This window comes from Platalea leucorodia, assembly GCF_965183815.1.
Source record: "Platalea leucorodia genome assembly, chromosome: Z".
Classification (NCBI taxonomy): domain Eukaryota; kingdom Metazoa; phylum Chordata; class Aves; order Pelecaniformes; family Threskiornithidae; genus Platalea; species Platalea leucorodia.
The window spans coordinates 3,641,663-3,656,518 of record NC_138858.1 but is presented as its reverse complement, the minus strand read 5'-3'; the positions used below and the strand labels follow the sequence as shown (position 1 = coordinate 3,656,518).

The 14,856-nt window shown below is 47.3% G+C and overlaps 1 protein-coding gene across 2 annotated transcripts in view; it reads right to left on the bottom strand.

Moving 5' to 3' along the window:
• Nucleotides 1–1,917: 1,917 nt before the first annotated feature.
• SMAD7 (SMAD family member 7) overlaps nt 1,918–14,856 on the bottom strand; it is a 28,056-nt gene continuing 15,117 nt past the window's right edge. For both annotated transcript variants that reach the window (XM_082336592.1, XM_082336591.1), the window contains one exon: nt 1,918–3,652. In XM_082336592.1, the coding sequence (XP_082192718.1) occupies nt 3,114–3,652 (539 nt within the window). In that variant the 3' untranslated portion in view covers nt 1,918–3,113. The remainder of the gene's footprint in view (nt 3,653–14,856) is intronic.

The window sequence follows — 14,856 nt, the reverse complement described above, 5'->3', positions numbered from 1 at the left end:
AACTGGAACATTTTAGCTAAAGCTTCTGTAGCATTGAAAAGTCATAGTTTTGCTGATTATTTCCCAGCTTTCTTACTGCGAACAGCATCGCCTGGTCTTTTATTTTGACAGATGAATGCAAGTAAAGATATCGTAAAGTAAAGTAAAGTGCTCCACAAGGTGTTTCAGCTCATTTTCCAGACGATCACTGTAACATTTGACCTGGAAAGCCATGTCCAGCTGAAGGTCCCGTCAGCTCAACATGTCTCCAGCTGTGGTGAGGGGTAGTAATGTAGGACAAGGTGTAAAATGGGGTGTGTGGAGGTTATCCCAGGCCCAGCAGACCCTCGCTGCACCTTGCAAGTGATATAACAGCCCACTAGCACTGCACCCATCATGGGGACACCTCCACAGTCAGCCTCTGGGCTTTGCTGGGTCATTTTTCCTCTTTGCATTACCATAGGATTATAGAATGGTTTGGGTTGAAAGCGACCTCTAAAGTCCAACCGCCCTGCCAGAAGCAGGGACATCTTCAAACAGATCAGGTTGCTCAGAGCCCCGGCCAACCTGACCTTGAGTGTTGCCAGGGATGGGGTGTCTCACCACCCTCATCGTATAAAATTTCTTCCTTGTATCTAGTCTGAATCTCCCCTTTTGGTTTAAAACCATTACCCTTTGTCCTATTGCTACAGAATCTACTAAAAAATCTGTCCTCATCTTTCTTCTAAGCCCCCTTTAATTCCAGGTGAGAGCCTGGAAATTGAAACTCCCATGCAAACCTTGCACGTGATCAAAAGCCATTTTGAAGCCGGTTCATGGGCTTAGTGACACGAATCCAACTGAGGGCACTGTCCATTCAGAGCAAACCTAATACTGTATCTCAATAAATCCCTCTGGGTTAGGCACATCTCCACTGAACAGAAAGGCACAGCGTTCAGAGAACTTGGTCCAGATACTCACAGAGCCTCTCTATTGCAATGGCCATCAACCACCTGAAGGACAGCAGAGGCTGGAAGTCACATTCCTGTGGTCCAGGTGCTTTGGCAGGGAGGGAGCTTACAAGCCCATCTGGACCTTCTACTTCTCCAAATCCTTCAGTCTCCAGGACTCTGGTCGTTTCCACTCACGGTCCCTCTCCACAAAAGGCAGGAACCAGCTGTAGGGACCTTCTCCTTGGCAGAGGACATGTGCAAGCGGGATGTGATGCAGTGGAACAGTGAACACAGGGCAAAAGGAAAACTAACCTTTATTTCCAGAAGTATGGGAGATGAAGGGCGCAGGAAATAGTTGAGGAAAACCTACCAAGGACTGGCTTTCTCCTCTTCTCCTCACATTTTCCTCCTCACCTGTTGGCATGGGCCACCAGTGTCCCAGCACAGAGCAAAAGCTTGGCCTCTCCTCATATTTCAGGGACTGGGACAGGGTCGAATGGAGGTTCTTTCAAGTTGAAATTATGAGAAACAGGAATAATAACAAAAATAACGCCAGCAGATTTTGGGCAGCGAGCCAGGCACCCCTGCGCAACCTGCCCGGATCCAGCCAGCCCCTCCAGACTTGGGCTGATCGCGTGCATCCAAGCTGGGGAGCCCAGAGCCACACGCACTGAACCAGCCCAGTGGAGCTCCAAGCTGAGGACTGACCCTGTCTGGGTGCTACCCATGCCGGAGCGGTCCCACACGGGGCTGGGGTGGGTGCCCCTACCGCCAACCCCACGCAGTACCCTCTTCGAGCAGCACCTCTCCTGCCTGCCTCATCCACGCCACTAAAAAAGCCACTCGGCACAGCCTGGGATCAAGTGTACGTTTTTATTTTTTAATGGAACATAAACTCCTTTAGAAAAAACATTCATCTGGATGATAACACCCATAGAAAAAAACACCAATCATCTCGTGTTCTTTTTTTTTTTTTTTTAATTTGGCATTTGTTATTTGCATTTATATTAAAGCAAAGTGCATCTTTCTTATTTTTTTCTCGTTTATACACATTGCACAATACATAAATAATGATGCTTATAAAACGTCTTTATATTTACAAGTAATAATATATTTATATATAACATAAAATACATTTTTTTTCTTTAATAAATCTCAGGGTTTTTTTAAGGAGTCCTTTTTTTGTGTGTTTTATTTCCAAAGCACTACAATGCTAAAGTTCCAACGAGAATGCTCTCTTGTTCATTTAAACCTTTATATTTAGAAAAATAGCTTATGTTAAGGTCTAAACATGCTCATTGAGCTAAGAACAGTGTAAAAGTATCATACTCGTGTATGAATTCAAGAAGAAATGAAAGCACAACTGCATTTCCAGATGGGATGGTACCAGGATAACCTGATCTAAGCAGGTTACAACAGACCAACGATTATGAACACCTTTTCTTTTGTTTTCCCGTTTGTTTTTCATTTGTTTTGTTGGTTTTGTTTTGGTTTGGTTTTTTTTAGGCTTAGGCTTCTGTCGCTTCACATCTCAGCTCAAATTATAAAGCATGGGCCATGCATGAGGTTTCTCCGCTGTTGTCTTCTCCCCTTGCATCAATCCATGACCATAAAAAAAAAAGCAGTGGAAGGATGAACACAGTGACAAGACGTGAACCCAGCAACAAGAAAAATAGAATAAAAAGGGTGGGTAAAGACCTGGTTGGGAAGGTTTTGCACCATCCTTCGGCGGCAACATGGGGTTAGCACCGCTGGGGAAGGGGTCTCGGTGTCACCGTCACTGGGGATGGCTGGCAGCAAGGGGAAGGTGGTGCATAAGAAATACAGGTATCTTGTTGTTTTATCCAAGAGAAGGAGCTATAACATATAGCAAGTGGCTTCTGAATCCATCGATCACATAGGATAATCCTTTCAGAGGCATGAAATAATTATCGTATGCGATCCATCCCCCGGCACTCTTCTCTCGCCCTTCTGAGTTATTGGTCATTCACACTTTTAAAAAATAGATATATTTATCAAAATACCCAAGGCAAAAAAAAAAAAAAAATCTTTCCATAAGCTATTTCTCAAAACGGGGAAGGGGGGCGGGTGAACAACAAACAAAACAAAACAAAAACAAAAATTCTGCATGAAAAGCAAGCACTCAGAAGGAAATAATAGCAGCAAAGTAGTATAAATGTCATGAGTCCACTCTGTCTCAAGTCATCGGTTATTAAAAATAACCTCCAACCAGCACGGGCAACTGCTGATAAACTGTCTTGTGTAGCACTGGCCCCAGCCTTTCACAAAGCTGATCTGAACAGTAAATCCAGTCCATGGTTGCTGCATGAACTCATGGTCGTTGGGTCTCTGCAAGCTGTACGCCTTCTCATAGTCAAAAGCTTTGATGGAAAAACCTGGAAACACTTTGTGAACCAGCAACGTCCTGGAGTCGGGGTTGTCCAGTGTGGCCGACTTGATGAAGATGGGGTAACTGCTGCGGTTGTACACCCACACGCCGTCCACTTCCTTGGTGAGCTGGATGCCATAGCCGATCTTGCTGCGGACCTTCTGCACCAGTTGGCTTTTGTTGTCCGAGTTGAGCTGTCCGAGGCAGAAACCATTCCCCTGAGGTAGATCATAGAAGATATCCAGGGAGGGCTCTTGGACAGAGTACAGCCGACCCACACGCGTCTTCTCTTCCCAGTATGCCACCACGCACCAGTGTGACCGATCCCCCGGCTCCTGAAGAACTTGGGAATCTACAGCAAAGGAGAAAAAAAGGAGGAAAAGGAGAAATTGAGCACATGCAGCTGGTAATATAACCCAAAAGCAACGCAACGCTGGCAGGTCCTTGCCTGCCTGTGTCTTCATGATGCTCTCCATGCACACACCAATACCCACAGCACATCCACCGTTTCCAAAAGCCATGTGTTAAGGCCACTATTAAGACCATTTAAGCTGACCCAGGCTTGGGAAATTCCCATGCTGCTGCAGTGCCTAGCTCTGGTTGGAGTTACGGGTCCTAAATCACCAGGTCCACTTTCAGAAGTGGCTTGAGACCCACCAGCAGCACCTGTGGCGCAGCCATCCCTCACTCAAACCATCACTAGGACCACCTTCACTGCCAACAGGAGAGATGAGATGATCCAGACAGCTGCATCCAGCAAGACCAAACACCCCAAAACCCCTTATTTGCACCCAGCAGATGATGGATCCATTTCCATAAATAACTATCTACTCTTGCACAGACACTGAAAAAAAATGAGGTGCTGCTAAGAAAAGCACACTGAAGGCCACGCCACAAGACCAGACTCGCCTGCTCTAGTTCATGGGGCTCTTCCCTGCCTGTAAGCAGAACCTGGGTGATGGAGAGGATGGAGATGCTGGATGAAGCTCCGACCCACGGGAAGCGCCATCAGATGGCAGCAGGGTGGGGACCAGAAATCTCATGCTTGTTCACAAAAATGGCCTAAAAAACCTCCAAAACCCACAGAAATTCATTCCCATAGCCCTTCTTTCGACTCCCTTGCCCGTAGCCACCCTGTGCAAGCAGTGAGGATATGAGGTAGGAGGAAAAAGCAAGAGGGGGGCAGAGAAACACGAAAAAGCCCCTTTTCCTGACAGAGGATCCCTAGCAGCCCAGCACTGCTCAGCAAGTAATTCCTTGCAGCCTCAGTAGGCATGTTGAGACCTGGGAACTATTCATCTCTATAACTGTATTTAAAAAAAATAATATATTTTTTAAAAAAATCAAACTAGGAATGCAAGTTAGTGAGCACTACTGAAATAATCCCCTGCACCATGGGAGTAGCTATGGGACCAGGGGTGGTGAGTGACCTGGCACCCCAAAGCTCTCCCTACATCACTTTAGCAGCCCCCCAAAACCCCTCCAGCATGAGCAATGGCAGTGGCACGCTGGCTGCCCTGTTTTCTGTATTTTTTGCTATTTATAAGCCGATTTCTCCAGTGCAGGCATTTTTCTCCCATCTCTTGAGTTGTGCTTCAAGCCCTGCACTGTGCTTTTAAAAAAAAAAAAAAAAAAAGCCCTTTAAAAAAAAAAAAAAAGCCCAGCCACACACTTTTAATTTCCTCATTTCTATGCCAGCAAGGAAAATATTTCTCCAGTTGCTGGAGGCAGCTACTAAAAATGGGCCCGACTGCATACACCCCAAAACAGGGACCCTTGCTCCCGGGTGAAACCGGGGATGGGGGTTCTGGCAGCGGGGGGGTGGTCCCCGGGAAAGCATCCGTCGAGGTGCGCCCCGGTTTGTCCTTCCACCTCCCCTTTTCGGTGCCTCCCAAGACTTTGTTGCGGATAACTTTATATCCTGCTGAAACCTGGCATCGTGCGAGGGACCGAGGCGGGGCGGGATGGGTGGCGTGGGTTACCTCCCCCCTAACGCAAATGGGGTGCCCCCCACCCAAGGGTGCATCCAGCAGGGCAAGGAACACCCCCAGGATGGCATTTCCCCCACCCACCTGGGAGACAGAGGAATTTGGGGGGTGGATGCCCAGGAGATAAGAGTAATCTGGGGGGAATGCTCCTAGATCCCGGGGCGGGGGGGGGGGTGCTCCTGGATCCAGGGAGATGATGCTCCTGGATCTGCCCCCATCTTGACCACCCATGGCCCCCCTCTGCTGCAGCCTCCCTGCCAACTGCCTGCTAGTGATGCTCAGAGCTTCTTAGGTTTTGTTTTACAGCAGTTGAGGGAATTCTGGAGCAACAGCCATTGAACCCTGCTGAAATTCCTACAGGCTTTTATTTATTTGAACATAAAAGCACCCCTTTCAGGAGGAGGTGGGAGGAAAAAAAAGACTTTTTCACCTGATATTTGTGCTTGCATTAGTGAAGACCACTTAACAAGTACCTCATTGCCACTTACAAAGAGTTATTTAATTGCCAGTGCATTAAAAAAAAAAACCTTTTAAAAAAAAAAAAGAAAACTGCCTTGGCTATGAATGAACAGACCTTTATGGAGGGCTGGAAGTTCATGAATGAATCCCACTAGATTTTTCAATGACATGGGGTGACCAGACCTCAAGGACGAGTCTTAGGTAATCCGGGATATTTTTTTTTTTAAGAAGCCAATGCCAGCACACAGTATAAATATGCCAGAGCCTCTTCCGTTTGCGGGATTCGGCTGTTGACTGGATGTCTAGTCAAAAAGCCATGAGAATATAAGGGCTGAGCTCGGACAAACAGGATCAGGCCTCCCTGCCAGCCACCACCAAAGCCGCTTTTCACGGTTGTTGGGACCCCGGCGGAGCCTCCCCACTCCCACCCGCCTCCCTGATTCTGGCATCTGCTGGGAAAAGGGGTGGGAAAAGCTGGTGGCATCACTTGGGTGGGGAGGCAGGAGAGGAGTTTGCAGGAGAGGAGGAAAAATTGACACAGACATGCTTCCTATGGGGATGGAGATTTTTTCCCCCAAAAGGATTTTTTGGTGGCAATGACCACGGGTCTGGGCAAATGAAGCAAACAGGTGGATTTTGCCCCGAAACGTCCCGCCGGGTTCATCTGGACCCACCATCCAACTCCAGTCTCTGCCCGCTGCAAACCCACACAAAAACCCAGATCCCAGGAAATTCGCAGCCACATCACTCTCAACGTGTCCTTATGTGCGACAGCCCAGAAATGGCTGAGAAACGCTTTGGGATTCTTCTTTTTACTTAAAAGCATCATTTTTACAAGCTCCTCAGAGCAAACACATCCCTTTCTAAATGTCTGGAAAACTCCCAGCAAACTGGGAGCGTTCCCATATTCCAGCAAACAATGATAATGTTTAATGCTATAAACATCCACACTATTATTTCGTTATTAAGCATCCCTCCATTTGCTGCTATCATTGGTTTATTATTATTTTCCATGGTTTGCATTACAGCCTGCCTAGGGGCTTTGTCAGGCTCCCCCCAGTGCATTGTGCAAGCTTATTGTGAAAAAGTAACATATATAAATAACCGAAAATAAAGCAAGTCTGCCCTCAGGAATTTAGAGAATTAGTTGTATTGATCACTTATAGTTGGGTCTACAGAGAATGGCCATCTGAAGCAGAGCACATTTCTGCATGAAGGGGAGAAATTAAGGCAATAGTTTGATACCCCGAAGTCTTTGGGGTAACATTTATTGGAAGTTTGGTGTGGATGGTGATGAAGACAGCGCTGCCACAAGCACAAGCACATCATTCAACATCACATTCCCACTGAAAAACTGATTTTTTTCCATATTTTTACACCCTCCTGAAGGGCTGCCCTGACTCCTACCAGCACATCCCTTGGAGATGGATGTCCACAAAAGCATCATCCCAGCTACTTGCCAACACACCAACCAGCATGAGAGGCTGTGAGGTGTCCCACCACCTGCCTTGACTCTCACGAACATCAAGCTCTGGCCAAAATTGCTCCATAAAAGGCCACAGCCAGGATTTCTCTAGCTTCAGGTGCGCACAGGCTGCCCGTGGGCTTGGGGCATCATCCTGCTCCGGGGAGGGATGCTGCAGAAGATGCTACATTCATACAGAAATCCTGGAAGATGGGACGCCGGAACAATAACCCCAAAAAATTAAAAGCTGCTGAAACCAAGGACGTCCAGATGAAGGTGGGTATGGAAGATTCACACCGTGAGAACACTCAAATTCATCAGTAATGGCCCCACGCTTGGTTCTCCCACACTGTGGCAGGAGGACTCACATCTCACATCACTTGGAAATGGCAGAAAATTTTTGGTGTGGCTTTTCTCCTCGACACATGAACACTTTTAAGATGATGAAACCATGTCATCTGTACTTTTTCTTTCTGAGCTCTGGCAGTTTTATTAGGACTTTGGGAAGAAAAAGTTCTTTTTTCATTCAGGAAGAACCAAAACATTTCAGCAAAATTGAAAAAAAAAACACCAATCAACAATGCAGCTCCTGGCCGGCTTTTGCTTCTCAGCCTTGTCCTGGTGCCAAGTTCATGAACATAGAGGGGAGGTGGGCTGAGGATCTTTTGTTTTGCTTTGTTTTGTTTTGACATAGCTAAACGTTTTCCTGTAATCAACCGACCTCTAAAGAAAACAGCAAGTTTAGCACACACTGAGCTATCTCACCCGCCGGGACTACTCCCATCTGATCAAGTCAAGAGCTATCTAAATTGTCACTGATATCTGCGATAAAAACAACTGAAAATGGGAATACAACTGCGTTCCTGATTAGGTTTTTAAATACCTGTAATTGGATCTTTCCTCAATGATGTTAGGATTAGACACAAATTAAATTATCCAACTGTAGAAGTGTTTCAAACTATGTATTTACACTTTTTTTATATATATATATTTATAGATTTTTTTTTTAAAAGCAGCTTTGACCCAAAGCATCTTCTCACGCTCTTCCTAAACTTCTCGCCATCACACCCCCTCCTCTCCCTCATTCCTCTGTGATCCCTGCAGCTGGATCTCCCACCAAACATCAACCCTGACGCAATACTCGCCATCACCTACCCTGAACTGCTAACAAAAGTCTCCTCATTTTCATAGAATCATAGAACCATAGAATGGTTTGGGTGGGAAGGGACCTACAAAGGCCATCTAGTCCAAGCCCCCTGCAATGAGCAGGGACTTCTTCAACCAGATCAGGTTGCTCATGTTTTGTGGTACCTTCACCTGGGCCCCTTGCGGAGGTGACACTGTATGCACAACCGATAACCCAACACAAATGGGTAAAGGCAACAGATAAATTGATGTAGATGTCCACCAAGAAATCATAGCACCAAAAGGATTTGGGTCTTATGGACCTTTCCTAGAAGGACCAGGACCCAGATGTGAGCTCCTGGGGCAGCAAGGAGACCTGGAGGGGTGGCGAGATCCCTGCCTGACTTCCCAGGAGGCAGCTTTCTGCTGGAAAACGAGCTATGCAGGCACCACAAATGAGCAGATGAACCTGTGGTCCTTCCTCCTTTATCCGTCAGCACATGCGGAGGGCATCTGTGCTTAAAAAAAAATTGGCTGGACTGGTGTCAGCACAACGTGTTGTCTGGCCGGGGCCAAGGCTGAGACCAAGCTCAGCACGTCTCGCGCCCGATAATCTCTCTTGGCTGACCTTAAGCGGCATTTGCGAGCCCAGGGCAGAGCCATGCCCCCCATCTTCTCCTGCTTGTCAAGACGGAAGGGATGGAGACACAAACCCCGAAGCTTTTTATGGGTTTTTGCATGCTCTTCTTGAGGGTCCTCAGGGCAGCTCGGGGCACTCCAGCTGCAGTTTTGCCCCTCATGTTAATGGCAAGTGCGGTTTTTGCAGGATCTTGGGAAAAACACATCCCTGAACTCTTACTTGAGAAGCATACAGGCATTACATCAAGGTGAGGAGAACACCGAGCATGACGTGCAACCACACAGCTCATCAAAGCAAAGAAAAATGGGCACCAAAAAGGGAAATTTTACTTCCTTTCTAGTCTCCCGGGTAATTTACAGGCTACTTGGGTGGAGGAACAAACAAAAAAAAACCCAAGAAAAATCCTTCAAAGCCAGATTTCCAGGTATGCTTTGCAAAAGCAAAGGAAAAAAAAATCCAAATTAAAGGATATATCCTCCTGCAAAAAAGGGTCTTTGTGCCTTTAACGGAGTTTGTGGGCAGCCTGGAGACACCACCCACGGCAATGTTTGCCCCAAACCTTTTATATCTCCCTGCACACAAGGGCTAGACAGCTTCAGCTTCCTCACCCCCCTGGCTTTTGATGGCGGGGATGATTTCTGAAAGGCTAATTTAGAGGATGGTCATGTGTTAAGCTCCTGTTGTTTGCAGAGAAAATAAACCCTTACCTACTGCAGGGATGCCACCGCCCAAGGTGGCCTGTGGGGTCCCTCCACCGGGCCAATGCAAGAGCCCCCAAAGAGCTGGGACAGTCAGTCATGTCAACACTTACTTAGGGAGCCCTTAATCTCTGGATTATTGACACGATAGACCTTAACGTCTCTTTAGGAGCCATTACAGCCCATCGTGTCAGTAGGTACTTATGGAGTCCTTAATCCGCGGATTGACAGGCTAGACCATAAATTTGTGTCTATGTCTAATTAGGCAGCTCTTATTACTCAACATATACAGTAGTCATGCAGGCTAAAGAGCCTTAAGATTATTTCTTTAGTTTGTTAACAAGTTGTCCACTCAATCACTTAAATGGCTCCTTGCTCCTAGCAAAGTAAGTCAACCTTGCATGAAAATAAACGTCCACCTGAGTTTCCCCCCGCAAGACTTCCATTTGCTGAAGTTTTCTAAGGGCTAGTATCCAGAAGCTGAGATGTTGCCAACAGATTTGAAACCTCGCGAGTCTGATGAGGACAGAGAGGATAAAATCTTGCAGAAGTCACCAGGGGAAGAAGTCTGGGATTTCCTGATATTTGTAACTAGGGCTTTGGTTCAGACTCATGTTAGCAGCAACCTATGAGCTTGGGAGTGCTCTGCTTGGTCCCCTGGTGACCCAACCAAGAACTTCCATCACCTTCACCATGGCTGGGACACCCTCTTGTGAAATCAGGACAAAAACGAGGTCAGGTCAGATGGTGGGTAGAGATGACTGATCCCTGAGGACATCCCCTAAGGTTCCCACACCAACTTGGTGGCGCCTTGAGCCACCCTTCTCCCAGCCTAGAACCCATCCCTGACCTTTGAAGGTTAATTCAGGGACAGGACACAAAAGCAAGAAAACAAACTGAGAAAGGGTCCCTGCAAGCATGTTGCTGCAGACCTACACAGCCTCAAGAGTGGGCATCAGTATGGCAAATGCCAAGGCCGGCCCAGGAGGGAAGTCCAAGCTTGAAAAATATAGGGTAATCAATGCATACGTGTGAAGGAAGCCCAGCTCCCCGATGCCCCCTGTATCGAAGGACGGCAAAGAAAGAGCCGAAGTGAAACTGCTGAGTTCATGGAGTCCGCCAAACCAGAAATTTGATTCATAAACATCCTATTAGTCACTGCTACTGTCTAATTACGGTGATTAATCAATTACCACGGCTAAAAACGACTCCAGAAGAGAAGAACCTTTTTTTGTGCCCATTTTCTTTAAAAGCCAAGCAAGGCTGCAGTTACAAGGGGGAAGAAAAAAATATGCAGGCACACACCAAAAATGCCTGTCTGCCTGTCTCCAGCGGTTAGAGAGGAGCCAGCTGACTCCAGTTTCCTCCGTACCAGGCTTCAGGCCTCATCAGCCATGCAAATTATAGAGTACCGTGCTGTCTGAAGGCCGAATTTCGACTCAGCTCAGAGAAAAGCCTTAGAGGAAGGGTGGGGATGAAGAAGCCAGCCAAATCCATTCATAATATTTACAGTAAATGGGCCTCTTCACTGTTGTTTAGTATACAGTCAGTCTAATTATTTTTGAAGTTTTAATTTAAAGAACCTTCTTTATCTGCCTCTCCTTCTGCACCCCTCAAAGGTGTGGGAAAACTTTTCCCTTGTTTCAAAAAAGCAGTAGGACGGGAATCCCTTCCCCAAGCTCCAACCCACAGCTGGGTGGGACGAAGGGATGCTTCAAGAGGGGAGACCCTTCCAGAGGGGTGCTGCCAACATCCATGGGGTTTTTAAGACCCCCAGGCCACCTGGATAGGCATGAGGGCATGCAGGTCCATGTGGAAAACCCCCAGAAATCCTATTTTTGCTGCATGTGTCCCCGTTGCCGTTTTCCTGTGCTGGTGGGGATGTCCTGGGAGGACTTGCTGGCTCAGGAGGTGTTGCAGGATGCTCCACAGCCCCATGCACCCTTCAACCTCCTCCCCTGCCTTGATACCAATGTGGAATAATCACATTTTAAAGACAATCAGCCAAGAAGCTCCTCTGGAAAACACAGGAAGCCCAAGCCAGCATTCATGAGATGCTGCCATGCGACCACCAAGTGACTCGGGGTTGGTACCAGCCCCAGCTCCCGGAGATGAGCAAACAACTCCGTGCTTCATTCTACCAAGACACACCCATACCCAACCCAGATCTCAACCAGAAACCTTCTGAGAAGGAGAAACCAGCACACAAAGGGCTCCTGACTTACAACAATGCAAATCAGACCTGAGGATGAGCTTGCCAAAAATCTCTCTCCCGGCTTGCGTTGTGCTGGAGGCTCCCATGACAGCATCCTGCCCATCACCTTTCCAGCGCGGATTTAAATCACCAACGCAGATGTCAAAGCCACCAGAGGCCACGGGGCCATGCCAGCCCCGGGGTCACAGCCCCCCTCAACGCAGCCACCGAGCTCAGTTTTAGAAGATGAAGACCTTAAAATGCTTTTGCAATTAAAAATAAAGCTCCACTGTTGCAAAGGGGGAAAGTCGGCTGGTACCCAGTGATGCCCTGGGGAGGGCAGGGATACGGCCCCCAGAAAAGCCACAGCTCTCCACTGACAACATGTAGCTATGTGGGTTACACGTTAAAAACCTTGTAAAGACCTTAATAAAAACTGAAGCAGAGCAGTCTAGGATTTCTAAACGGATACCTAATACCCAGATGTGTGTTAGGATTTTTTTTCCCCTAACTGCATTCCACGCACACACACGGCATCGCTGCCGCTCTCATTTCAATACCGAAGAAAAAGCCTCTCCCCACAGCACACCGACCTAGAATTCTCCCCAAAGACTGAAAACAGACGTAAATATGTGTTAACCCACCCCCCACCCCAAAAAAAGACCACCCCCCCAGCTCCCTTTCCCAGAGCAGCATCCTTTGCAGGGATGTAAATCCATGGAAAAAGCAGGGTTGGAACAAAAGTCCTTTTCACGCCCGTCGTGCCCCGCTCCATAACAATTATGAAAACTGTTTAGCTGGGCTGGCATTTGGAGCATTTACTGCATTCCTGCCAATAAATTCCAGTCCCGGATCTGATGGAAAAGGCTCCCCCCCCCCCCTTCCCCTCCCTCCCTTGCCTTCATTCCTCCTGGCTTTCTTTACAACCTAATACCCTGTCGACGCGGGGCCAGGGCCTACTTAGGGGGAAAAAAAAACACCCAGCGCCAGACTGGAGACAGCATGCAGACTGAAAAAGTTAATCATTACTTCTGTCTGCCTTCATAATCTAATCACGCCTATTCCTAAGAGCAGGCGGCGAAGCACGCTGGCGTACAGGCAGGGTCGCCGCCCAGGGACGGACAGACAGCATCAGCCCCTACCAGGGTAGGGGGCAAGCAAGGGATGGACGGACGGACAGCATTTGGATGGAGTTCACAAGCCTGGCCACGCACACACCCCTCCCCTCGCCTCTCACTTTACTCTGGATTAATAATGCTTAGCAATTATAGAGAATATTACATTCATTAAGTAATTAACCCTCCTGGCGCTCCAGCAGAGTTGGCACCCCCCTTTCGCAGACGGAGGCCGGCAGAGGTTTGCCCAGGGCTATAAAATGGGGCAGGTCGGCAGCAGCCAGATTAAAAAAAAAAAAAAAAAAACTCCTTGTGCTCATCCCACCCCACTTTCGGTGGCAGCGGCAGAGCCGTGTTGCAGGCAGGGATCGCGCCACAGCCAGGGTGGCATCACCGACACCCTGCAGCATCCTCCCGCGGAGGGCAAAGCCCAGGGGATTTGAGATATCGAGACCCAGCAGCATCCTCCCATGGAGGCAAAGCCCAGGGGATTTGGGCATCACCAAGACCCAGTAGTATCCTCCCGTGGGGGCAAAGCCCAGGGGATTTGGGCATCACCAAGACCCAGTAGTATCCTCCCGTGGGGGCAAAGCCCAGGGGATTTGGGCATCACCAAGACCCAGTAGTATCCTCCCGTGGGGGCAAAGCCCAGGGGATTTGGGGCTCGGCACCATCACTCGGCAAACCCAGCACGATACCGGCTGCTCCAGAAAATAACCTCGGTGCAACATCTCAGGTGTGTCAAGGCTTCGTGCTCTTGACACCCAGGACACATTTTCCATGCCCGGCTGTGACAAAGAACAGGAAAACTACGGGCCTCCACGTATGAAGATTTATGAGTTTGTTCCTTATAATGAGCTAAAAAGTCTCAGCCCAGCTTCCAAAGAAAATGAATTCATCAGTTCAAACGCAGTGATGTAACTTCAGGCTCCTAACTCCTTTTCCAAATAAAACTCCTGTTATTTGATTCCTGCTCGAAGGATGATTTTATGGAGTTATTTACTCCGTCCGCTCTGCCCAGGAAGGTGCCGCCGGAGCCCAGCCATGGGGTCACTGGCAGCCATCCCATGTGGGCGACCAGCACCCCATCTCACTGTTTAATTTCTCAACTGTTTTGCTATTTTCCCTGCTTTTCCACTCAAAACCTCACCTTGCACACCAACATACAAACAGACACACAACCCCTCCGGTATTATTTTGCATCACCCACCATGGAGAGAGCTCCCCCTCGGCAGCCATGCCCGGCAATTTTTAGCATCTATAAATTCAACCCATCCGTTTCCATCACTGAAAATCACCAGATCCAGAGCCAACTTCAGCGGTTGTAAAAGCGAAGGATGTTTGAACTTTCACCACCTTCCCAACACCCGAGTTTCTCCGATGCAAAGCCAGCTCTTCTTGATTCAGCATTGGCGGCTCTACAAACAAAATCTGTTCAACCTATATATATGTATTTTTTTTCAACCTATATATATATAGGTTGAATATATTCAACATATTCGTTATATATTCATTATTTTTTATATGTTCAATATAATTAATATGTAATGAATATGTTGAACATACTTAACCTATATATACACTATATATAATTCAATATCTAATATATACAATATATTGAATATATTCAATATATAATCAACATATTGAAAATATTCGACCTATACATATAAAAACCCTATGTAACCTGCACATATATATAACCTATATAACCTACATATATTCAACCTATATATATATATATATATATATAACCATCCATGGCCTCACTTATTACGTACATGTATTTGCAACAATGCTCCAAAGGCTTAACAGCCTGAGCAGTTCCAAGTTACTCATTTAATGAAGGAATCTGCTTTTTCACCTGCCCAG